This window comes from Melopsittacus undulatus, chromosome 1, assembly GCF_012275295.1.
Source record: "Melopsittacus undulatus isolate bMelUnd1 chromosome 1, bMelUnd1.mat.Z, whole genome shotgun sequence".
Lineage (NCBI taxonomy): Eukaryota > Metazoa > Chordata > Aves > Psittaciformes > Psittaculidae > Melopsittacus > Melopsittacus undulatus.
In genome coordinates this window covers 13,486,630-13,508,742 of record NC_047527.1, presented here as the reverse complement: position 1 = coordinate 13,508,742, position 22,113 = coordinate 13,486,630, and the positions used below count along the sequence as shown (strand labels likewise).

Sequence of the window (22,113 nt, the reverse complement as noted above, 5' to 3'; positions counted from 1 at the left end):
GATACTGGTACTGGAACCTGGTACTGGCTGTTACTAGAACAGATCAGAACAGCACAGAATAGAACATTTCAGGTGGAAGGGGTGTACAACAATCATCTAGTCCATCTTCCATTAGTGTTTCTCCACCCTACAGCGTGAAGGACCACCAAAGGTCATGTGTATCCCTTTGCTGAATGCAATACTTACAATTTCTCCATCCTTTCCTCCAAAGTCTAAATAAAGCATCCTTATCCCATCATCCGAGGACATTTTCAGTTTTTCATAGGGATATTGTGCAATTGTCTTAGAGAAGGCACCATCTTGTGGTTCAGTTGTAAGAGAGAATCCATGTTCATAATGGATGGTCAAGCGGCACTCCTGGCTTTTGTATGTGCAAGCTGGAGAAGAAACAGAATTTAGTCTGTAATGGTCTTAGAAGCAACAAAGTCCATTTGGCTGCAGATATTTGCATCTTAAATTCAATCTCAACACTATCTTGTGGAAACCTTTCCTAAAGCTGGGCTTTAACTGTAAACCTCTAGATCTGAAAAAACAACAACAATCTTTCTGTTGTGCAAGGTCCAAGCAAGCTTTGTTAGTGATGGTGTAAACACACAGACTAAAACTGTCCTTGCCAGTAACAGTCCTGATGTCAGTCCTTTCAGCTATTATTTGCTGCACTCTTTATCTTTCTGCATACATCTACATGCTCACCCCGAACCAATCTAGTGAAGCTTAAGAAGGCTCAGGCTGGCGTTGCCTCCTCCCATGCCTTGACAAAATCACAGCTACTCTTCTTACATCTGACAGACATAGCCAAAATCAATGAATGTGGCGCACAACACATGAGACAAGTAGAAGCTGTAAAGGGCTTCCCTAAAGTATTTTGACAAAGATGAAGACACTCCTGAGGCCTCATTAGTGTCGTCGTAATTGAAAAAGGGCCCAGATAATTGTATATAATAGCTAGTGCAGCAGAAAGTCTGCTTCTTCCCCTCAGCTCAGCAACACAGGCCATGATCCAAGTTAAAAAATGAAGAGTTTAGGTCTTCACATCCCAAATTCTCTTTTCCACCACTTTCCTGTGAACAATTCTGCCAAGAACAGTCCTTTGCACTCACATAAAAACACCACAATAAAAGATGGAGCTGATGCCTTCTGCTTTTGGAAAGAAAGGCACCCGTGTCTCTGTACTGAGGAGATGGACATGCCTCTGAGATGGTTCCAACTCAACGCTGGTTGGTTCCCATGTCAGAGGGGCCTGGCAGCATAGAGGAGAGTGCCTCATGCTCAGCAGCACGTGGCTGTACTTGATGGCTTCATGAAATCAGAGCTGCCCTTTGTCACAGAATGGATCTGTGCTTTAGCTTCTGCTCTCACATTTTTTTGGCAATGAATGGCAATAATGCTCAACTTTAACAGCCCCATCACTTGTAAGCCTAATGGGGGAAGGACTCCCAAGTCATGGAGGCACTCAAGAGAAAGACCCAGCCTCAAAGCCATCCAACCCAGGCTAGCACTACCTGGCCAAACGGGGCATGACTAAACTACTTCTATTCCAGTCCACTTTGCATGTACAGAGTGCTGAGAAGTGACACGCTGGTGCTCAGGGTCAGGAATGGCCAGCTGTCAAAACACGGCTATTGGACTGGTTTGTATTTTTTCACTTTTCTCAAGTGTGAAGAGCTGGGTAAGTAAAATGCTTCTGAGTGTGCCAGAAACCAAGGCAACAGTGTTTTAAACACACAGAACCCTAAATATGCAGTTTTTTAAACGAATCACCTCTAGCAGAAGTACCCATGAGTGTCATGGGGATGTGTGGAGATGTGGCACTGCAGATGTTACTCACATGTGGTGATTTCTGTGATAAGCTCTGCGGAGTTGTGGCAGCCCTGAACAACACTCCTTGTCCACAGTGAGAGGTCTCGGCTAGTCTCCGTTCTGAACAGATGAGTTTCTATCCCTTGCCTCGTACCGGTACGGGTTGCAAAAGATAAATCCATCCCTGACTGCGGTGAGCCTTTTCCTGGGCCAGAATGGACCAATCTGCAATCAGATGTGAGAATATGAGTGAATTATAACACTGACACAGAACACTGCATCTAAATCCACACCTGAGCACAGCTCTGCTCTGTGTGTTCCTAAACGCAAGTGGCTGGGAGCATGAGAACACACATCTCCTTTGTATTTGAGCCTAAGAAAGTGATTCCTAGTGACACTCAGAAGAGTGACAGTGCAAGGCAGTGAGTACAAAACCAGCTGGACACACAGGAACCCTCCAGAATTTCCCAATGGGTTGTACAAACCACACTTTAGATGAGGAACTGAGAGAAGTCACCGACTGCTCCGTGGTGATGGGGTTTTGTCCACAGATACAAGTGATTGCTCAGAGGCGGCAGCTGAATCCAACTTTCACTGTCACACAGCATTTGCCATAAAGCTTAAACAACTGCAGGCAAACTCAGTGATAAATGCTGTTGGATAAAGATGTTCTGTAAAATGCACAGATGCCTAAGTACTGTCTTGTGCATACTCTTCCTATAAGGAATATGTAAAATGCAAGATGTTGCAGCTACTTGTAATCTGAAATTCTCTCCCATTTTGCTGCAATTAACATTTTTTACTAGGCATCAACAGCTGATCTCCTGTGACCAGGAAAGGTTCATTCACCTGGGCAAAGACTAAATTGCAGGGAATATTTTTGAGTGAGAAAATCAATACCTCAGAATATTCAATTCTTCTTTAAGCTTCCCTTTTGTGTTGGTTTTTCCCCTGCAGAAGTGTGGACAGTGAATACAGAATTCACTCAGGGACATGACACTGATTCAGATGAAAACATAATCCAGAGGAGCTCATCAATCTTCGAGGTCCAGGGACTGACCCTCAGAGGGAGTCACAAAACAAATTCTTCTGAAAAGCTTATTTCTGTCTTGTGTCTTCTGTTTCTTTTTCTATAGGCAATCCATATACTTCATGTGAGACTATAAAGTGAGTATGTAGCATAGTAGTAGAATACTTGTGCTGAAGGATAAAACATCAGATTATACTAATCATCTACAGCATGTTAATTCACCCTCAAGTTACTGTTTTGCATCTGGAAGAATAGTTGCCTTTAGCTGACACTCTAGAACTATGCCGGCAAAAAGACATGAAAAAAGCAGAAAGGAAAGAAGCAGCACAACTTTAGCTGTTATTGTGACACTACCATGGGGCATCTGGAATTGTCCCAGTTCCCTGCAGCCCGTGTTGGCATTTGGGATGCACGTTGTGCCAGACAGATGTGTTCCTCTTTCATACCCCTTTAGAAGGTTTGTAAGATTTGTTCACGCTCAGGTTCATGGTAAATTGCTTTGGATTTTCAGCATCTGCCTTGATTTCATGGTCCCAGGAAGCCACGGGGGGTGACATAAGGAGTATCCTGCTCAGTCCTGCCCTGCGCTGTGACTGGGCAGGAAAGCCTCTTTCAAAGAGGCACCACTGCCCTCCCCAAATGCTTTTCTGCCTCTAGAAGGGTTGCTTTAACACCCGCTCACTTTTGGTACTCAAGGCCTCCACCTGCATTGCAATGGGGGACTCAGCAGCAAACAGCCCCAAACCTGTAACCCACTCCCATTTGGCACGAGGAGGCGGAAGCTCTGAGGGGAAGCTGTACCTTGGTAAATAAGGCAGGAGACTGGGATCTGAAATCTCTGGGCCAGTCACCCTGGTGCAGGCACAGCCAGCACTCTCAAGCTGCCTTCTGCTGCTGGGGGTGACTGCAGGACAGCAGCCTGGGAAATCACATCAAGTTTATCACTACAAATAAACCTATTCCAGCTTCTGCCTGTGTCACCCCCTCTCCTTTATACAGTGCTCATCAGCAGTGCTAACAATTCTTCTCTAATACTTATGACACTGACTGTGAAACAGACAGATGGTTCCAGGGTTTTATTTCCCTTCAAATCCACCCCCCAAGCTCCCTTACACCTTCATGCTTTCTCCAAAGCACTGCCATTGTAGGTTTTTCAGCACAGGGATAGAATGAAGATGTACTTTACAAACTAAAATGTGTAGACATATCCAACATGAACATTATTTCTTGCCTGACTTCCCATTTGCATTATTTTGTGTCACTATTTAAAAAGCCTTTTCTGTCATACATCTCCAGACTGTGCTTTGGAACATGCAGTTAAACATGACCTAGACAAATACACAGGGGAACATTTGATACTATTTATGTACCAGCTGTTAGTACTGATGTATTTGGGTACAGGTCAAAGGATTCCTAAGCTTTAATAAAGTTCCGTTCACGTAAGCTGCTTCATTTACATAAACAATATTTTACCCTAAAGACCACAAAAGTACCTCAAAAGGCAAAAAAAAATAGTCTTAGAAACTTCACAGAAGGGTTCCCTTTATCCCTGGCTCCCATCACTCTGATCACAGCAGAGGTTGTGTGCAGGGAGGGCTGGCTCTAGTACCATTCACCTGTGATCCATGAAGGTTACTTTGCTCTGTGGAAGTTTCTGAGATGTCTCCTGTACTCAGGAGCCCGAACACCCCTTCCCAGAGCAGCCAGAGCCGCAAGAGGGCAGGAGAAGGTTGGTCATCGCGATCAAGTCTGTTTGCAAAGAGCACAGATAACAGGCAGCAGCTGTAAAACGCAACTCTCAGCGTGCTCCAGGGGGCAGGGAGACAGTTCCAATCTCACTTCTTCCTTGTCACTCTATGTTTTAGGGGCTTTTTTAGTATTGTTCCTTGCAGCGGTGTGACAGCAAGATGGGAACATGAAGTGCTGGGTGAGATGCACTGCGACCTGCTTTTCATCCAACGCTGTGAGAGGTTTCAATCAGTTACTGCAACAGCAAAGTCTAATGGGCTCTTCAGAAAGGAGAGTGAAAGCAGCACTGACATTCAAAGCAAGTGTTCAGCTGCTCATTCAAGATTTATTTCAGAAGAGCCCATGATACAAGTGCACTGACCGTCTGAAGCTCTGCCCCATCTGCCACTATCATCTTACCTTTCTTATGCTGAAACCACTCCTTACCCTGGCTTAGCATTTGGAACCTGCTCTGGAACGGCTGCACTCTGGAAACCTATGATCTCAGTTTGAGTTCTGCATGGAGGGAGCTACAACCACCCTCACTACCTTGGGAAGATGAACAGAGAACTTGCACAGCACCTTATACATCTGATGTACCCTTCCTGGGGTGCTGGGGGCCCCCAGTGCTCTCCACCTTCCCCTCTGCCAGCTTGCACAGATGACTGATCAGTGCTGAAGCTCCTTCCCCATCTTCCCATGGCATAAACCATCAAACTGCTTTAATACTTTCTGGTTACAGACCTCAGCTTTACACAAAAGCTACTTACCTGATCTTTAATCAGAGTCCAACACAGGCTGCCTTCTTTTCCCCCTTTTATTTCATATCTGGCTATGACAGATAATGGAATTTGATTGCAGACATTTAAGATGTAATTACTTGATCCCTATTCCCAAGCTAGAGGGAGGCACTGTTATTCAGGCATAAAGAAACACTGAAACAGGGATTATGACAGAAAGGTCCTAGGAGTCAGGGCTATGAGCCAGCTACTATGCCTCCCAGTGCAGAGATTTAAAGGAACAACTCAAATCTGATCTCAGTTTTCTGTGAGCTATTACTCATATTCTACACAAAGCTCCAAAAGACTGGAAAGTATTTTTTGGACTTAATAGCATCCATAGGTTAAAGGCAAAGTTATCAACAAACAAGAAGGACATGCTGAAATTCTGCTGCTAAAATACTCTAAGATCGTAATCCTTCTACGGCTTTCCAATTTTCTCTGCTCATTATGTCCTGGGTAGATTAAGCATGACTCTCTACAGTATCTGGCACTGAAGTTTTCCAGTTTCAGCAGCTTTTCAAATATGCATTAGCTAAGCAAAAATGTTTTCCCAAGGACTCATAAAAATCTGAAGGAGGGGAGCAGCCAAGATTACAACATGTGGTCTGCAAACTTTCCAGGTGAAAAGTTCCAAATCACACTGATCAATGCACAGAGGGGATTAAAAAACCTGTCACGAGGAGGGTAATCACTGACCGAGCGTGAGCACAGCAGTCAATACCAAAAGCAATCCCTGTGTATGTCTCTTTTCTTTTCTTGTATAACTGTACTCAGCATGACAGATCATAAAAGCAGGATCCTGCAGGGTTTTAATCACAATAATCCAAAACAGGAGGTATAATAATTTGGGGAATCTGTCAATTTATGTATTCTGCTCACATTGGGGATTCATGTATTTATATGTATTTATCAGATTGCGACTCCATTCTGAATATCAGGTTCTGCATATGTGCTGTCTTTCTACCCAAGTGTTAAATTCACAGTGATATTAGTAAGAAATCACAGAGATGGGGCTGGAATGGCTCTCCGAATGTCATCTGGTGCATCCCCCTTCCCAGAGCATGAACACAGACCTGAGCGTTACCCGTTCTTCAAAGTCCCCACTGATGAGGATTGCACACCTTTCCTAGGGAATCTAATCCAGTACCTCACCTGCACACCAAGTTTTTCCCATGACATACCCCAAACTTCCCCTGCCACAATGGGGCACAGCATTTCCCTGTTAGCATAGCAGCTGTCCATGCCCTGTTGTATCCTGGAGGGGCCTGGTGAATATGCTCTCCTGTCCTCCTTGTGTCTCATTTTCATTCTTGAAAACCATTTACATGTTTTCCATAGACTTCTGTAAATGAGTAAGTATTCCCTACTTATAGTTTTCTGTATCTTATATTTGCATTGATTTCTTCTAGATCCCCCACAGTTAACTGGCACCTCTTTGGAAGCCTCCCATGAAAGTGGTCTATCATCACCTGAGGCTTTACTCATGCTCTGCAGTTGGGTATGATTACTACATCTGCCCAACACACGGCACTTCTGCTAAACCCCAAGATGATTTGTCTTTGTTTTGCCTTCTAAAAAACAGAACACCGCAGATTTAAGCAATTCTGCCACATTGCCCAGACACTTCCTGGCACAGCAATCACTTTGTTGCTTATTTTCCACCCCAAACCAGCATAGCTGATTACTCCCCAGCACTGAACTTTGCAGTTGTTCTTTCTGAATCGCATCCTGTCTTTCTGACAGACCATCTTCCCAGTCTTTAAAGACCCTTCTAATTCTGCTCCAGCCTGAAGGCTGAAGCTCCTCCACTCACAAGGGAATGCCATCAGACAGGGAGGTGATTATCCCCACCCAAGGCAAGCCAGTTGCAATTAAATCTGAACACCTGAGAGAAAGTAAACAACAGGCCCTCCAAGACAAGGGCTTGGATTGTTTAATGTGTTAAGTTGCTGGTCACTGCCCCACCAAAGAGCTGCCTTTACACATGAGAACATGTGGGCAGGAAGGAGCAGGGTGCTCTGCAGGATCTCCAGTCACTTCAAGGAGGAGGATTTGGGTCCATGTACAAATGATATCCCAAAGCAGTGGGGAGAGGCACAGAATCACAAAATCATTCGGGTTGGAAGGGACCTCTGGAGATCATTTAATCCAACCCCCCTGCCAAGGCACAGCCACCTAGAGCAGATTATACAGGAATATACCATAGGATAGTTAGGGGTGGAAAGGACCTTAAGATCATCTAGTTCCCACACACCACCTTTTGCTGGGGAGCTCTTGCTTCACAAACTCTAAGGTTCAGTGACAGACCTGGACACAGCTTCTGGTCCCAGTGCCTTGCCCAGTTGTCATCTGGATCTGTCAACCTTCAGCACCACACCACGTGGCAGGCTGCAAGCTGCAAAGCTTGGGGCTCTCACCTCAAGTGACAGTAACAAAGGGTGAGTCAGAAGCTGGCTTCCCAGGAAGTCTGAAAGCTCCATCATGTGTAGGTAGGCTGAGACAAAACAACCATCTGTGTAATTCACTAAAGGGAGTTTTGGTTTTTTAATATAATGATTTAGCAGCAAAGCCTCAGTTCATTCAGAGAAAGAACCAAGAGACCGAGAACAAAAATTAACTAATGAGAGTGCAATAAGAGACCCACTGCTTTTGACCTTGTGCAACCAGCCCTTCTGAATGAGAACTCATTGAAAATGGTACAATAGAGGCCTGTAGCATGGCCAACACAATGGAAGAGCAGCTCCTTCTCAAGCCCTTTGACCATACTGGCAGAGGAAGGTGATTAAGATTAATGTCAAGAAGCACAGACAGTTTCCACTGCATAAAGATAACCATGGGAAAGCTCACTCTGAATTAGTGTTGATGGATACCTTCGAAATAATGCAGATGGCTAGTTCCAACCTAGATTCAAGAATGAGTCTTCCAAGTGCACCATTTGAAGCTAAAAATGCCAGGAATTCATTTGCTAGAGCAGGAACTGCAGCCATGCTGAAATTAAGCATCTCCATCATGAGTGTGATCCCCAGAAGCCCCAGGCTGTTGGTGCAGAACTGACACACCAGCACATCCAACTCAGGGCAACAATTTCACCTTTTCCAGCCTGGAGGAGCAGCCGAGTGCTTCTTCCAAGCCCTCAGGTCTGCACACTGAGATAGACATCTCAGGAGATAAAGCTCTTGGCTTTTTCAGCACTCCTGCTTCTGCATCTGGGCCAAATGGCCTCATCCATAACCCTTCTGGTGTGCTTCTTTGCTCACCTTTGGTCAGAACTTGAAATAGAGAAGAGAGGAGTTCAGCTGAGCACACTGGCCCATTGAAGAATAACCTGCTTCTCAAACCATGGCATTTCAAGTGTGATATACAGCTATACACCAGCTGTTCCCACCACTCTTGAAGCAGTTGTAACAAAAAAAGCACAGGTACCTGGTGGCTAGCAGGGGGTAGGTATGCAGAGGGCTGAACCAAGCTTCCTTCATCCGTGGCATGCTCTCATATATTAAGAGGTCCTTCTCCGTCAAGACCACTAACACTGGCTTCCAGTGCTTCTCGTTGTCCCCTGGCACCTGAAAAGGAGCAAAGTCTCCATGAAACAAGAGGCAAAGCGGCCATCATACAGATGCTGACAATATGAAAATGTGGAGTCCTGGGTGAGAAAATGAACAAAAGAGAGTTTTACTTCTTTGGCTTTTTGACATCTCCCACATGAATTTCTAACCAGCTGTGGCAGAACTGGAGGAAAGCACAATGATATCTGCTGTTCTACAGCTCTTGCAGCCTTCCCTTACTATAGGCTACCCCTTAAAATGCAGTAGTGAAAGAACTATCGAGACAGAGCTGGCTGTTACTTAGCTGTGGTATGCATGAAAGGACATTAAATGTATATTTATAATGTACACCATTCATGTGTTGCAGGCACCTTAACCTGAGTGCTGGACAGTGCTGCTGCTGTTTCTATTTTCATGTGTGAAAAAAGCTGCAATAAAGTCACTATTAAAGAAGAATGTCAGGTAGTAAAATACAGTGGTTTAGGAGCTTTCTCCTCAGCAGTTCATGATTTTCATTGCTTCTCTTTCCTTCATACCGTTCTTTCAGTTTTACAATTGCCAATTCATAAAAAGATCCAAGTTAAACAAGGTGTTGATCTGAAGTATTTACTTAGTGATAGATCTGCATCCACATTTCAAACTCATCTGTATAAGTTGTCTAAAGACTGAAGTGTCAGAGACCTTTGCTGGCTGCAGGATCCGGATGTGGAATTGTACTTTGCAGGTTAGACATGGCTACACAATTACCATCATGGGGACCAAGTATGGATCCTGGATTTCAATTATTCTACTCTGGCAGCTTAGAAATGTCTTAAAATAGATGGGAATATTAAGGGTCTTAGTCGCAAATACAGTGAAGCTTGTCTTTCATAGACAAAATCATCTTCCTGTCGGTGCCATGCTTTCAAACCCCAATGTCTTGCCTGAGTATTAAAGGGAATGAAACAAATGCTGACATTTACCAGAGAATCTGGTTGTCCACATAAGTCCTTCATTAAGACTTTCTACACAAAAGAGAAGCGGTTGTCTCTGTGTTATGGTTGATGCCAACTCAGTTGCCACAGGCATGTGTCACTGGGCACATCACTGAGTGGAGAAACATATTAGAAGGCTCAATAAAGGTTGGCCAGGCATGGGAGTGGCACAGCCAGGAATGGTGATTCAGATCCTTAAGTTCAATATGCCTTAAGTGATGGATGCAGACTGAGAACCACATTTGAAACACTTGTATTTTATAAGAAGATAGAGTACCACAAAGTTCAAAGCTTCTAAGGACTTTTAAGACAGTTGCAGAGAGCTTCACACCTGAACACACCAGAAACTGTTTACAGTATTACTTGTTCATTGGTCGTTCATGTCTCTGCATTAATCAACTTAAAGTCATAAACGGTTCATCCTTTTAATTTCTTCAGAAGTGTTAATACTTATTCACAGTTTTCTTGTGGTGGCAATTTTCTTGAAGTGCAACCTTTCATTTTCAAATAGGGTCGAATAAAGAAGCCACATAATTAACACACCTATTAATACACTCCAAAAAGAATGTAAAATCCAGAGTTCTCACAGCTCATGTACCATGGAAATCTTCACATGAGCAAAAAGCATCCTCAGATTCTTAATTCCAGTTATTAACTACAGTTAACACCCCAGTTCCTAGCGTGGGAATGTAGAAAGAAATGTTGCAGTTAATGTTAACATTTAATAAATATTATGGCTAATGTTAACATCTAATTTTTGAGCAGATGCCTAGTTAGAAAGAGTTTTAGTACATACTTCTTAAGATTTCCAGAGAAGAAAAATGAATATGAAATCTCTCATAGGACGAAAAGCAGGACTTTCAGATCCATAATCTGGAGGCATAAGTAGGCAGTGTACTGAGATGTTACTTCTTATTTTTCAATTCTGTGACCACAAGCAATTCCCAAGTGGGAAGCTGCTCATTGCTTTTCTGCAGAACCACCCTGCCTGTGTAGCATTTTCAATCCCAGGCTTTGCTAGTAGGTGTCTGCTCAGTCAGCTGTGACTCCAGAACCTTTCGGAAGCACTCTTCCCTATAATGCAATCACAAGAATGGGAATAAAACTTTGCCAGCTGGTCCCAGAACTACTTGCTGGACAGGCATAAATATTGGGAGCCAGAATTTCCAGTGTGGATCCTGTGGGTGCCACCTGCACAGCAGAGCCCACAGCTTTGCCCCTCTCCTTCCCAATAAGCAGCATGATTATAGAGAAGATGTGGCACGGCCATAAGTGACCTTATACTACCTCTCCTTGAAGAATGTACCCCCTGTTGTGGGGTGTATACTGGGAAGGGGAGGGAGAAGAATGACAGTTTGCCTGATGGAAAGCCCTCTCCAGTAAGAACAACCATGCAATACACACACTTTTAAACATGTTTTTTAAACTATGATGGGACCATGGCTGTCTTACTGCTTAGGAATGCTGGTGTAAGCAATACTGCTGACATTTCAGACCTGAAGAAGGATTTGTGTGCCTGAAAGCGTGTCTGTTTTCTTTCCAAATGTAACAGCAGACCTAATAAAAGGCACTGCTTTCCCTTAACTCCCCTGAATTGCATTACTGTTCCCTGGTTTTGTTGGGGCTTGGATCAGGCTTTAACAGCTGATGTTGTGCTGTTTAACAGGCAGTTGACACTGCCAGAAGGTGTCAAAAGAGAATATGCTATTCTGTAAATGGTAATAGCAAATCCTACAAAGGAAGAAGAGAGGCTGCAAATACACTGTTAGCCTGCAGGCACATTCAGAACAAATCAGCACGGGAAATTAATCCAGCTCAAGCAAGTGCCATACCAAGCACAAGTACAAGTACAATAGCAAATTACAAAATAAAGCAAAATCATACTGCTTATGGGCACCTAAGTGAAAGATTTGTTCAAGTTTTAGAGGTTTTATAACTGGACTTATCATAAAGATAACAGGAAATACTTTTGTAAGAGTAAATTTAAGCATCATTATGGATGGTGGGGATGGACTCTTCATTAGGGAATGTATTGAAAGGACAAGGGGTAACGGGTTAAAACTTAAACAGGGGAAGTTTAGATTGGATATAAGGAAGAAATTCTTTACTGTTAGGGTGGTGAGGCACTGGAATGGGTTGCCCAGGGAGGTTGTGAATGCTCCATCCCTGGCAGTGTTCAAGGCCAGGTTGGATGAAGCCTTGGGTGACATGGTTTAGTGTGAGGTGTCCCTGCTCATGGCAGGGGGGGTTGGAACTGGATGATCTTAAGGTCCTTTCCAGCCCTAACTATTCTATGATTCTGTGATTCTATACATTCTAGACAATGGTTAGGGCCAGTTTCCTAGCCAGAATTTTGCAGAATCCTGGCACTTGCACTACAGTTTCTTCGCTCTGGTTCACGTACGGGGACAATCCAGAGTGCATTGATCTGTGCTGCAGACAAATAAGGTTACCATTCACTCCAAAAACTTTTCAAGGTTAGCCCTTTTTCAAAGTCAAAAATGTTAGCTCAAATATGATGAAGTAGAGAAAGAAAAATCAGCACTCCTCAGACCTCCCACCACAATAAAATGCATCAGCACTGTTCCGGTAACTCTAAGCAACAAGTACCAGTGTCCTCCTCCATGCTCTGCTCATCTCAGCTGAGGTCACTGCTTATGTTCCCAGGTGAAATTCCACTTCAAGTCAATGAAGCTGTAAATGTTTATACAAGAAGTAAACTTGGCTTTTTTTTTTCCTTTCCTATACAAACTATGCCTATAGATCAAAGTCTTCATGCACAAACCTGAAAAGGGAGAGCAGAGTCTAACAAAAATCACTAAGTGCAGTGAAGCATCCTTTCTGCTACTTGCAAACCCCTTTGCTCCTCATATACTCACCCCTGAAGTACAAACCCCACTTTTTCCCATATGCACCTCTCTGGTTTACCTTGCCAAATCCAGAAATCATTTTATGCATCAGGGATGAAAACTCATTTATTTGTGTATAAGAATGTGATGGCTGGGCCTGCAATTAACAGCAGAGGAGACGTGTGTTCACAGCTTGCTCAACCTCAGGCTTCCTCTGCAAAATCAATCTAAAGGCTTTGCTTTTCTATATGGACATGGCAGGAACAGACATAAATGTGATGGTGGACAAAAGTCCACAAGGACGGCTGTTGTAGTTCAGCAGCTACATAGAGTCTTGTCCATCACCTTTGTCTGATAGAGGAGCAAAAGTGCTTTGATTTGGTGCTTCGATTCACACAGTATGAGGACCCGCAGATCCCATCACATCAAGGATGCACCTGAGCTCTGGTTGCTTCTGGATGCCTTTTCAGTGGTGGGGCAGCATCGCTCCAGGCATTTTTAGGGTGGGATCTGTGGTCTGAAGGACTGACTGCAAATAAGGATGTAGCAAGCTCAGTGCTACCTGTAGGACTGCTCCTGCTGGTTTTCTGGTAACAGCTCACGTGCTTAAGGCCACTGCTTCCAATGTACCCTTCAAGAGTGACTCCTCTGATACATAGCAAACATTTCAAAGAGGAGCCAGCTTGTTTTCCTGCAGGCAGTGGGAACCCCTGGCCCCTTTGAGGGTGCCACAGCTTCCAGATCTTTAATGATTTTCACACATAATTAGTTGCTGTGGACACAATAGGCATCTCAGTGGAGAAAAATCCTTTTAAAGAGGGTTTGGCCCTTTGCTCTTTCCTCTGCCAGGTCTCCTTTTCATAAGGTTTTTCTCTGAATTTCAGTTATTCACCTACTTCAGGCTGCCAGGGATGGATGAAAGAATACTTTTAATCTATGAGGCTCACAGATAATTCAATTAGAGGCCTTGGTGTACTCTCAAAAGCTGTTTTATATTTTCATTAACTCAAAAGGGACATTCCAATTACATTCCTTGTTTAGTAAACAGATTGTACATTGCCAGCAGGCCACCGCAGCAAGTATCCAAAAGGTGGCTTTTCAGAGAACCGCTGTGAAGGTAGCAAGTTTACACTTACAGTAAGTGTTTTAACCCCTTTTTCTGTCACTCCTTCCCAAATCCCAGAGCTACACTATCCCCTCACACACAGCACAGGAGGAGCAACCAAGAAAGAATGTTTGGAAACCTTTTCCATGCCATTTTTCCTTCTCCCTTACTTAAGATTTCTCCAAAGCTGACAAGAGCCAGCTTTGACACAGACTGGGATATGTTCTACTATGTATTTCTTGTCTCTTCATTGTCTTATGATGAAGGGTTATATCCTTGTTCAGAATAAATGTGATTCATTTACAGAAATCTACTTGTCAGTTCCAGAAAATAACAGCTGGGACTGAAAAGGATTTCTGCAGGATGAACAGCAGTGATGCAGAAATACATCATGCAAACCTCAGCATATGCAACAGGGCTGGTATTTCTGTGAGCTTATTTGATGGGAGGTTATTTGCATTGCAGGAGTGGGTGTAAGTGACAGCCATAGGCAGGGCAGATCAACACCTCCCACGCCACACATAGATGAGATGTGTTTTGCTGTTAAACTTTGTAGCCTTAAACAGGAAATAATGTGTGCATTGTTTAGGGGGAAAAAAGAAAAGCTAATGAAAATGTGTCTGGGTATGTTCTTCTCTCTCTTTGACCTCAGTAAAGGCTCAGAGGTGGCTTATGCCAGTATCAGATCTGGATTATAGTCAATGCAGAGACAAAGGGCACAATATTGCCTCCTGTGAGCAGTGAGCAGCAAGTGATGCACATGCTTGGCCATGGTGCCGCTGCTCTGTGAGCGGCCAGAGCCACACAGGTCAGGAACCACGCTGCTCCAATACTTGCACCATCCCAAGAGGAGTCCAGGGGTACACCAGCAGCTATGGTTACAGGCACTACTGAGTATGGGCAGGGCACCCATTCTCAAGACAGGTCTGTTCCAGTCTGAACTCCTTCTAAATACCCTTTAAAACAACAAGACATGAGCCAGCTTTTGCCAGAAGTAACAGTAACACAGTCAACCATGTCAGCAGGGCAGTATGTACAAGCCAATGTCCTGACTCTCTGGACTAATAGGATTTTAAGACAGCTCTGGCTCATAACCAAATACCTCTAAATGTCAAGAGAAGCACCTCAGCCCTCTGTACTCACCCATGCAAGGTGATCCGAGACCTTTCCTAGAGCCAAGCAAGCATGCCTGATCCCAGTTTTGTAGTGGAAGTTTGCTGCACAGCTTTGATGTCAGCTGGAGTTTTTCTAATAACTTTAGGTTTTGGACTAGGGCCTTAGGAAATGAGCCTGCAGGGTTGCATATCTCCTGTGCTAAAGAGAAGACGAAGCCAAATTCTTCTTGGAGGTGCACAGCAAGAGGATTCAATACCCATGAGTTGAGACAAGGGAAATTACGATTTGATACTAAGAGAAATGCTTTTAGAACATCTGTGTTTCACCCAGAAATCTCTCTTCCAGCATGCTCACACCACACATTCAGGATAAAACTGAAGATGCTATTAGCAGACATCTTTGAATCTATTGCATGCTTTATCCATGAAGTGCTGGGGCTCTTCAGACTGCAATTGAGAATGGCTGCAAACGTGCTTTCTGAAACATGTCCCACGACCATATCACCAAAAAGCTGGTGATAGCAGCTGCATGAAGTTTACTAAAGATTCAAATAAAAATCACAGAATTAAAATGTGGGAGGAATTGTACCTCTAAGACACAGCTCAGTGTGGGAGAGATGAGCAGCTCTGGTGTCTCCAAAATAACCATTGGACCTCCAAGCACAATAATCCCAGTACTGCAGGAAAATCACTGTACTTCCCTTTAAAGTGGAGCTGTCCCCTTCCTCCAGTAAGCCAGGCTTGCCCCAGGGAACACTAAGAAGGACTGTGGCATGGTCCTGTATCATCCTGAGTCCATGGAGCTATTTTGTACATCACAGTCAGCCAAAGAAGAAAGGGATCATACCTGTGAATGGCACTGTTACTCAGTGGTGAGGGAAGAACAATTCCCTCCAGGTATGCTCCAGGATACCAAAAGCAACCACTATTCTCTGCTATGCACTGTAGGTTGCTGCATCACAGAATCACAGAAGAAGAGGTGCTGGAAAAGACCTTCAAGATAATGTAGTCCCAACCCCTCTGCCATGGGCAGGGACACCACAGGGACACCTTCCACTGGATCAGGTTGCTCCAAGCCCCGTCCAACCTGGCCATGAACACCACCAGTGATGGGGCAGCCACAGCTTCTCTGGGCAACTTGTGCCAGTGCCTCAGCATCCTCACAGTAAATAATTTTCTCCTAATATCCAGTCATTCCCTCTTGTCTTATCCCTATACACCATTGTAAAAAGCCCCTCTCCAGCTTTCTCACATGCCCCCTTTAGGTACTGGAAGGCTGCTTTAAGATCTCCCAAAGCCTTCTCTTCTCCAGGCTGAACAATCCCAGCCTTCTCAGCTTGTCATCACAGGAGAGGTGCTCCAGCCCCTTTGGTCTTCTTTGTGGTCCTATGCTGGACTTTTCCTGTGAGCAGTTTTCTGGTCAAGCCAAGGTGATGCATTTTATGATGGAGTTCATCATCACTAGGACAATAATGGTAACTGTACAGGGGTAGAATCAACATAAAGACACCATAGTTTCAACTTGCTGTCTTTAAAGAGTCTATAATTCACAACTGAATCTGACTTCAGCTGATCAAGTGGTTACTACATTAGGATAAAGCAGTACTAGTACTCACTACCTCAAAAGACACACGCAGCTCATCCTTCAATTCAGTAAAAGTGCATGGATTTCTAATAATCAGCTCAAGAACACAGAACATTTGTCAAAAACACCCAATCACATGTGAATGCTGGAGATGGAGTTCTGATTTGAAAGCCGCTTGCAGTCCTTAATGATGGCTCAAACATGTAAAATGCCAACTGAAATTATGACAGTGTCTGTTTGGTGAAGGACAGGTAATCATCAATGTCTACATTAAAACTACAGTGACTGAAATCTGTCCCAGAAGATGTTCTGTGCCTTTCTCTATCACATTGTCTTTCCTAGTGTCCCATCTCAGAAATAATGGTCCATCATGACTGGCACCTTTTGAAGACTGACAGATGTGACTGCTTTACTCAAGGGTCATTATGTATCAGAAGTGCTGGAAGAAAAATCAGTAAGGGAGCAATACAGAGAGAACAAAATGTTTCTTTGTCATTATTATTCTGTTGTCTGAAGGACAGTCCAGAATACTGTGTCATTTCACTCTATTGTGTCATTGATCAATATTCAATAACACTGATGGACGGCGATGAAACTAATGACCTCAAGCAAATGAGTGAATTCACTACACGCCTGGCACAACAATATATTATCTTCCAAAAATACGCTGATAAAATCTATATGGAATGCTTCATCAGCTGGAATTTTGAACATGCTGGGAAATATTCGGAAGCCTTATTGAAAAATTCAAGTAGAATCCTTAATAATTTGGCTTCATTTTGAAAAACTGTGGAGCAGCCACAGCCTTCTAAAAAGTCTGGTGAAAATCAGTCACAATTTGGACTCTTCCAAGCCTATTTGGATGCCTGAGCCAAGATCTATCATGAGAGCTCCTGTATTTGGGGTTTTTTTAGGATTTTTTTTAATTTACCTGCTTGTCATTTTCAAAGCCATTCAATTATTTAAGCCAGTATCTTTTTTAATGAAAAGTCTGTATCTCTAGAGTCAGCACAATGGCAGATCTCCACAACCTAAGAAACTTGAGGAATAGACCTGCTTTCTTGTTGGGGAACAAAAGGGAACTGAAACATGCAATTTTCACTAGAATTAGTTCAAATTCAGAATTTCCTGATGGGTGGGATGATTATTTTTCCCCCAGATAGACAGTGACCCAAGTGCAGGAACTGAGAATTGCTGAACCTCCTAAAACTGGCCTCAGCCCATCAATCCAGCCTGTCCAGATCCCTCTGCAGAGCCTTCCTACCCTCCAGCACATCAACACTCCTGCCTGTCGTGGTTTAAACCAATCTGCACAGTTTGTTCACTCACTCCCCCCCTTGCTCCCCCAACTCCTGAAGGGTTGGGAAGGAGAATCCAAAGAATGTAGCCCCCACGGGTTGAGATAAGCACAGTTTAATAGCTAAGGTATAACACAAATCATTACTGCCACTACTACTACAAACAATAATGATAAAGGAAATAACAAGTGAAGAGAATACAACACCTCACCAGCGACCGACCCATAACTCACCCCACCCTGCCCGACCGAGCACCGACCAATACCTCCTCCATCCCCCCAGAGCTCCAGCCCTTCCAGGTCTCTCCCGGTTACCTCCTGGGTATGACGTGCTATGGTATGGAATACCTCTTTGGCTAGCCTGGGTCAGGTGTCCTGTCTCTCCTTCCTCCCGGCCTCCCCTCCTCCCTGGCAGAGCATGAGGCTCAGAAAGTCCTTGGACAAACCAAACATTTGAGCAGTAACTCAAACCATACTTGCTATCAGCAACTGTTCCCAGCCCAAAAGTCAAAACACAGCACTGCACCAGCTACCAAGAAGGAGAAAAAATGACTGCTACTGCTGAACCCAGGACACCCCCCTATCTTGGTGTCATCTGCGAACTGACTGAGGGTGCACTCCAGAAGCTCAAGGCAGCACTTCTGCTGCCCTCCTCCTTACTGCTCTAAGAACTGAAAACTATCATGTTGTGAGCCCTATGCTTAAGATGGCCTCCAGCCACCACATCACCCACGAGTCCTTCTCTGTTCACAAGCAACAGGTCCAGAGGGTGACTCCCCTAGTTAGCTCCCTCACCAGCTGTGTCAGGAAGTTATCTATCACACACTCCTAGATGACTTAAACGATCAACTCATTCAGCCCCTGCTTAGGAAAGGTCAGACTTTGCTCTCAAGATTTATCTAACCTGTACTGTAAAACCTTCCCCAGCTACTCTATCTTAGCCTTTGGCCAGTTTCACCACTAGGAAATTGTTGCCCATGCAACAGGAGCACATGCCACTGGTCCTGGAAATGCCATGAGGTCAGATATCGTAACATGCTTGGAAAACTAACAGAACATTCAAATCTGGTTTTTAGCTAAATGTTTTTTTAATATAGTTATTGTTCTGACCCTGCTGAAGTAATTTCAGGAGACTGATGGTCACAGAGAACATGGGTAAGTAGCAAGAACTCAGGAGAGAAAGTTTAGAGCTAAAGGATAACTGCAGTTTGTCACTGGTCCTGTGATTTCCTGGAGAGCTGTCACCACTACCTATCTGCTTCATGAAGAAATGCACACACATCCCTAATGTTGCGAAAAATAACTGACAAGGCAGCTTTAATTGGAAACCAGTATTACCAGCTCTAGCCAGCCACAGCTCCCTTGGGGATGTCAAGTGGGGCTTGAAAATCAGCCTGAGGTTTGCTTGGTATTTAAAATACATTTTTAATTCTTGCTGATACATCAAGCCTTTTCACTTTGCTGGCATTCCGTAGTTTTCATGCTTTATGCTGTGGCTAGGAACCTACAATAAAAACAAGGGCTCAGTTTTCATAAAACCTCTTCATTTTAGAAGGCAGTAATAGAAGAACTCTCCCTTGAGTATTCAAGCTATGAGGTCTGGGCCTGTGATCAGGATGCCACTTCTCAAGAGGCATCACTTTCCCAGACCTGATACTGCTAATATTACAATATCTGACAAGATCACAGCCCAGGGGTTTATGGCAACAACTCTTAATTAATCTACTATCTACAACAAAAATGGAGCAAAATTGAAGGGCATGTATTAACAGAAACTATGAATATTCAACAGTCACACAAGGAAGACAAACATAAAGAACCTTCTACTTGGCAGTTATCTATGCTGAGCTTTAAATTAGCCACACAGGACAAATGGATTTAATGCTGTGCCGTGTTATTTCATCTAGATTACTAAAAGATACACAGTGAGGTCCACCAATCTACAAACCCAAATCCTGCAAATATCAGCAAATTACATCATATAAGCTATGCAATTTTGAAATTTAATGCTCTTTATCTGGTTCTAATTCTCAGTGTTTCACAGTTTTGCAATAATCACAGCATTTAACTACCCATAGGACAATTCTACTGAGAAAGGAACATTCCTCTAGAAAAAAACCTTGGGAGGAATAAAGCTGATTTCCAAAGCTGTATAAACCAATTGCATGCTACAGGTTATCTCCCTGGGTCCAGGATGGGAAACTAAGGTTTGAGATGTAACAATTATCCCTGAAATACATAATTGAATAAAATAAAGAACTTCCTGGTAATGGCATTTGAGTTTTACATCTCTTAACAATCACATCACATATCCAAAGAGAAAGGATTTTTGGCATGAGAGACACAGTCTCATGAACTGATTTCCTCAACGGAAGACTCTTCCCTGCTGTGGGCTAATAAGTCACCTCAGGCATCAAGTGTCAGCAATTTACAGTAAGAACTGGCTGAGGGTCACATGAACATCATAGAGCAGCTATGCTTCTGCAGCTACAAGACAGTGAAAACCCCAAAAGGACAAACATGTATGAATATTACAAAGTGACTACACCTAATTCTACTCTTGGTGTTCGAAATCTGTTTGTACTGAAGTCACTGGGAAATTTTACATATAATTTCTTCTGGTTTTATTCCTACTATAGAGACAAATGTTTGTATCTTCATTGGGATCTCTTTTGTAGTTTGCACTGACCTAAACTTCTTAAATATACTGATATAAAAAATCTTAAGTAACTCAGTTGAGTAACACCCGTATAAAACTGCAAAAAGAAAAGTGGAAGCTATGTACTTCATTAACATTGGCATACACTAATATTAACATAACCCGTTTTAGAAGTATAGTAAATGGGATTGGATTGGATATCATACCAGCAGTTTCACACCAAAATTTCTGGGTTTTTAAATACCATGCTTTTTTATTTCCTTAGCCATATGGAAATCAGTCAGGCACAATTAACTATTTGTCAGAAAACAATCCATTAATTAACACCATTCTGTGCGAATGGGCTGAAAATCATGATCTTTGCTTGCCAAAAAGCTTCCATTTCTGCCTCATGTTTGTGCTCAGAACTAAACATAGCTAGAGATATGCTGCCTGACATAACTGACCAAGGCAAAAAAGAACAACTGCTGCCAAGGTTTTTGAGAACTGGCAGCCAGTGAGATTTTCTAAAGATAGGAAGGGGGTCAGGAGGGCTTCACCTCTGCATCTCCTAAAATTCTTTATTGACAGATCTTTGATTAAACTGTGCAGAAATAGACTAAATCCCAATTAAAACATTCATATTTGTGGCAGGGCTTGAAAGAGAAGAGAAAGTGAGGGGGGAGAGTGAGTTACAGGCTTTTCTAGGCTTAACCTTAAAAATATAGGATCTAACTTCAATCATATCTATGTCCACCCAATTCTACTGACGTCAATGGATTTACTCCTAAATTATACCACAGTAGCTATTATCACATTGTCATGCATATAACCAATGCCCCTGTAAAATCACTATTTATTAAAAAGTACATCCTCAGACAGCATGCATCCTCAGATAACCCAGCTAAAATCACAGGAAGGGGCAGTCAGTGACCAGGAATGTCAGGGGAGAACTGCAGAGCGATAGAAGGGGAAGGGAAAGAGGAGGTCTGGAGCCAACCTCATTTGCTGTTATCTACATGTGCCCATAACCTTCACTGCTGTTTGATCCTGGGTACTAAACTGACACAAGAGAACACAGTGACTATTGGCTTCCCTAGCAGAAAAGCAGTCTGTGATGTGTGTTACCCCTGAGAGTGGGGTTCTTACATTTCATTTCTCAGCCAGGCAGCCTGAAATGCTGTTGTTTCCAAAACCCCTTTGCAAGTCCAGGCAGGGCTACAGGTGTGTAACCAGTATCAGTTAGTGGTTGGCTCCTCGTGACTGCTTTTCTGTTCACTCACTTGGATGTGATCCTGTAACCACAGCCCATTCCTTCTGCTTGTGCTTGCAAGCAGCTGTTCCAAGGTATTTGAAGGGTCTAGAGACTGAAGTTTTACTTGACATGTCCAGGCTAATGGAAACTGACGATGTACATGACCTTTGATGAGTGCAAACAGCCCCTCTGTCCAATCTGAAGGGAAAGAAGACAAAGAAGCTAAAATTCCTCTCTTTGAGGTCTCTTTGCAGCTGTGAAGAATTAAACTCAGAGGGTTCTGAAAGGTTCAGAGAAGGCTGATCTTACTCTTGCCAACAGGGGATATTTCAACACCTTCCAGACCACACAATTTGTACACATAACTATGCCCAACAGTCTCCACATCTCATCAATGGGCTGCTCCTGCC

The 22,113-nt window shown here is 43.4% G+C and overlaps 1 protein-coding gene across 1 annotated transcript in view; it reads right to left on the bottom strand.

Moving 5' to 3' along the window:
* SNTB1 (syntrophin beta 1) overlaps nucleotides 1–22,113 on the bottom strand; it is a 113,418-nt gene that overhangs the window by 3,979 nt on the left and 87,326 nt on the right. Inside the window, exons 4-6 of the mRNA XM_005143832.3 lie at nucleotides 8,764–8,903; nucleotides 1,829–2,025; nucleotides 187–377 (exon numbers count right to left, since the gene is read on the bottom strand). Coding sequence (XP_005143889.1) covers nucleotides 187–377; nucleotides 1,829–2,025; nucleotides 8,764–8,903 — 528 coding nt within the window. The remainder of the gene's footprint in view (nucleotides 1–186; nucleotides 378–1,828; nucleotides 2,026–8,763; nucleotides 8,904–22,113) is intronic.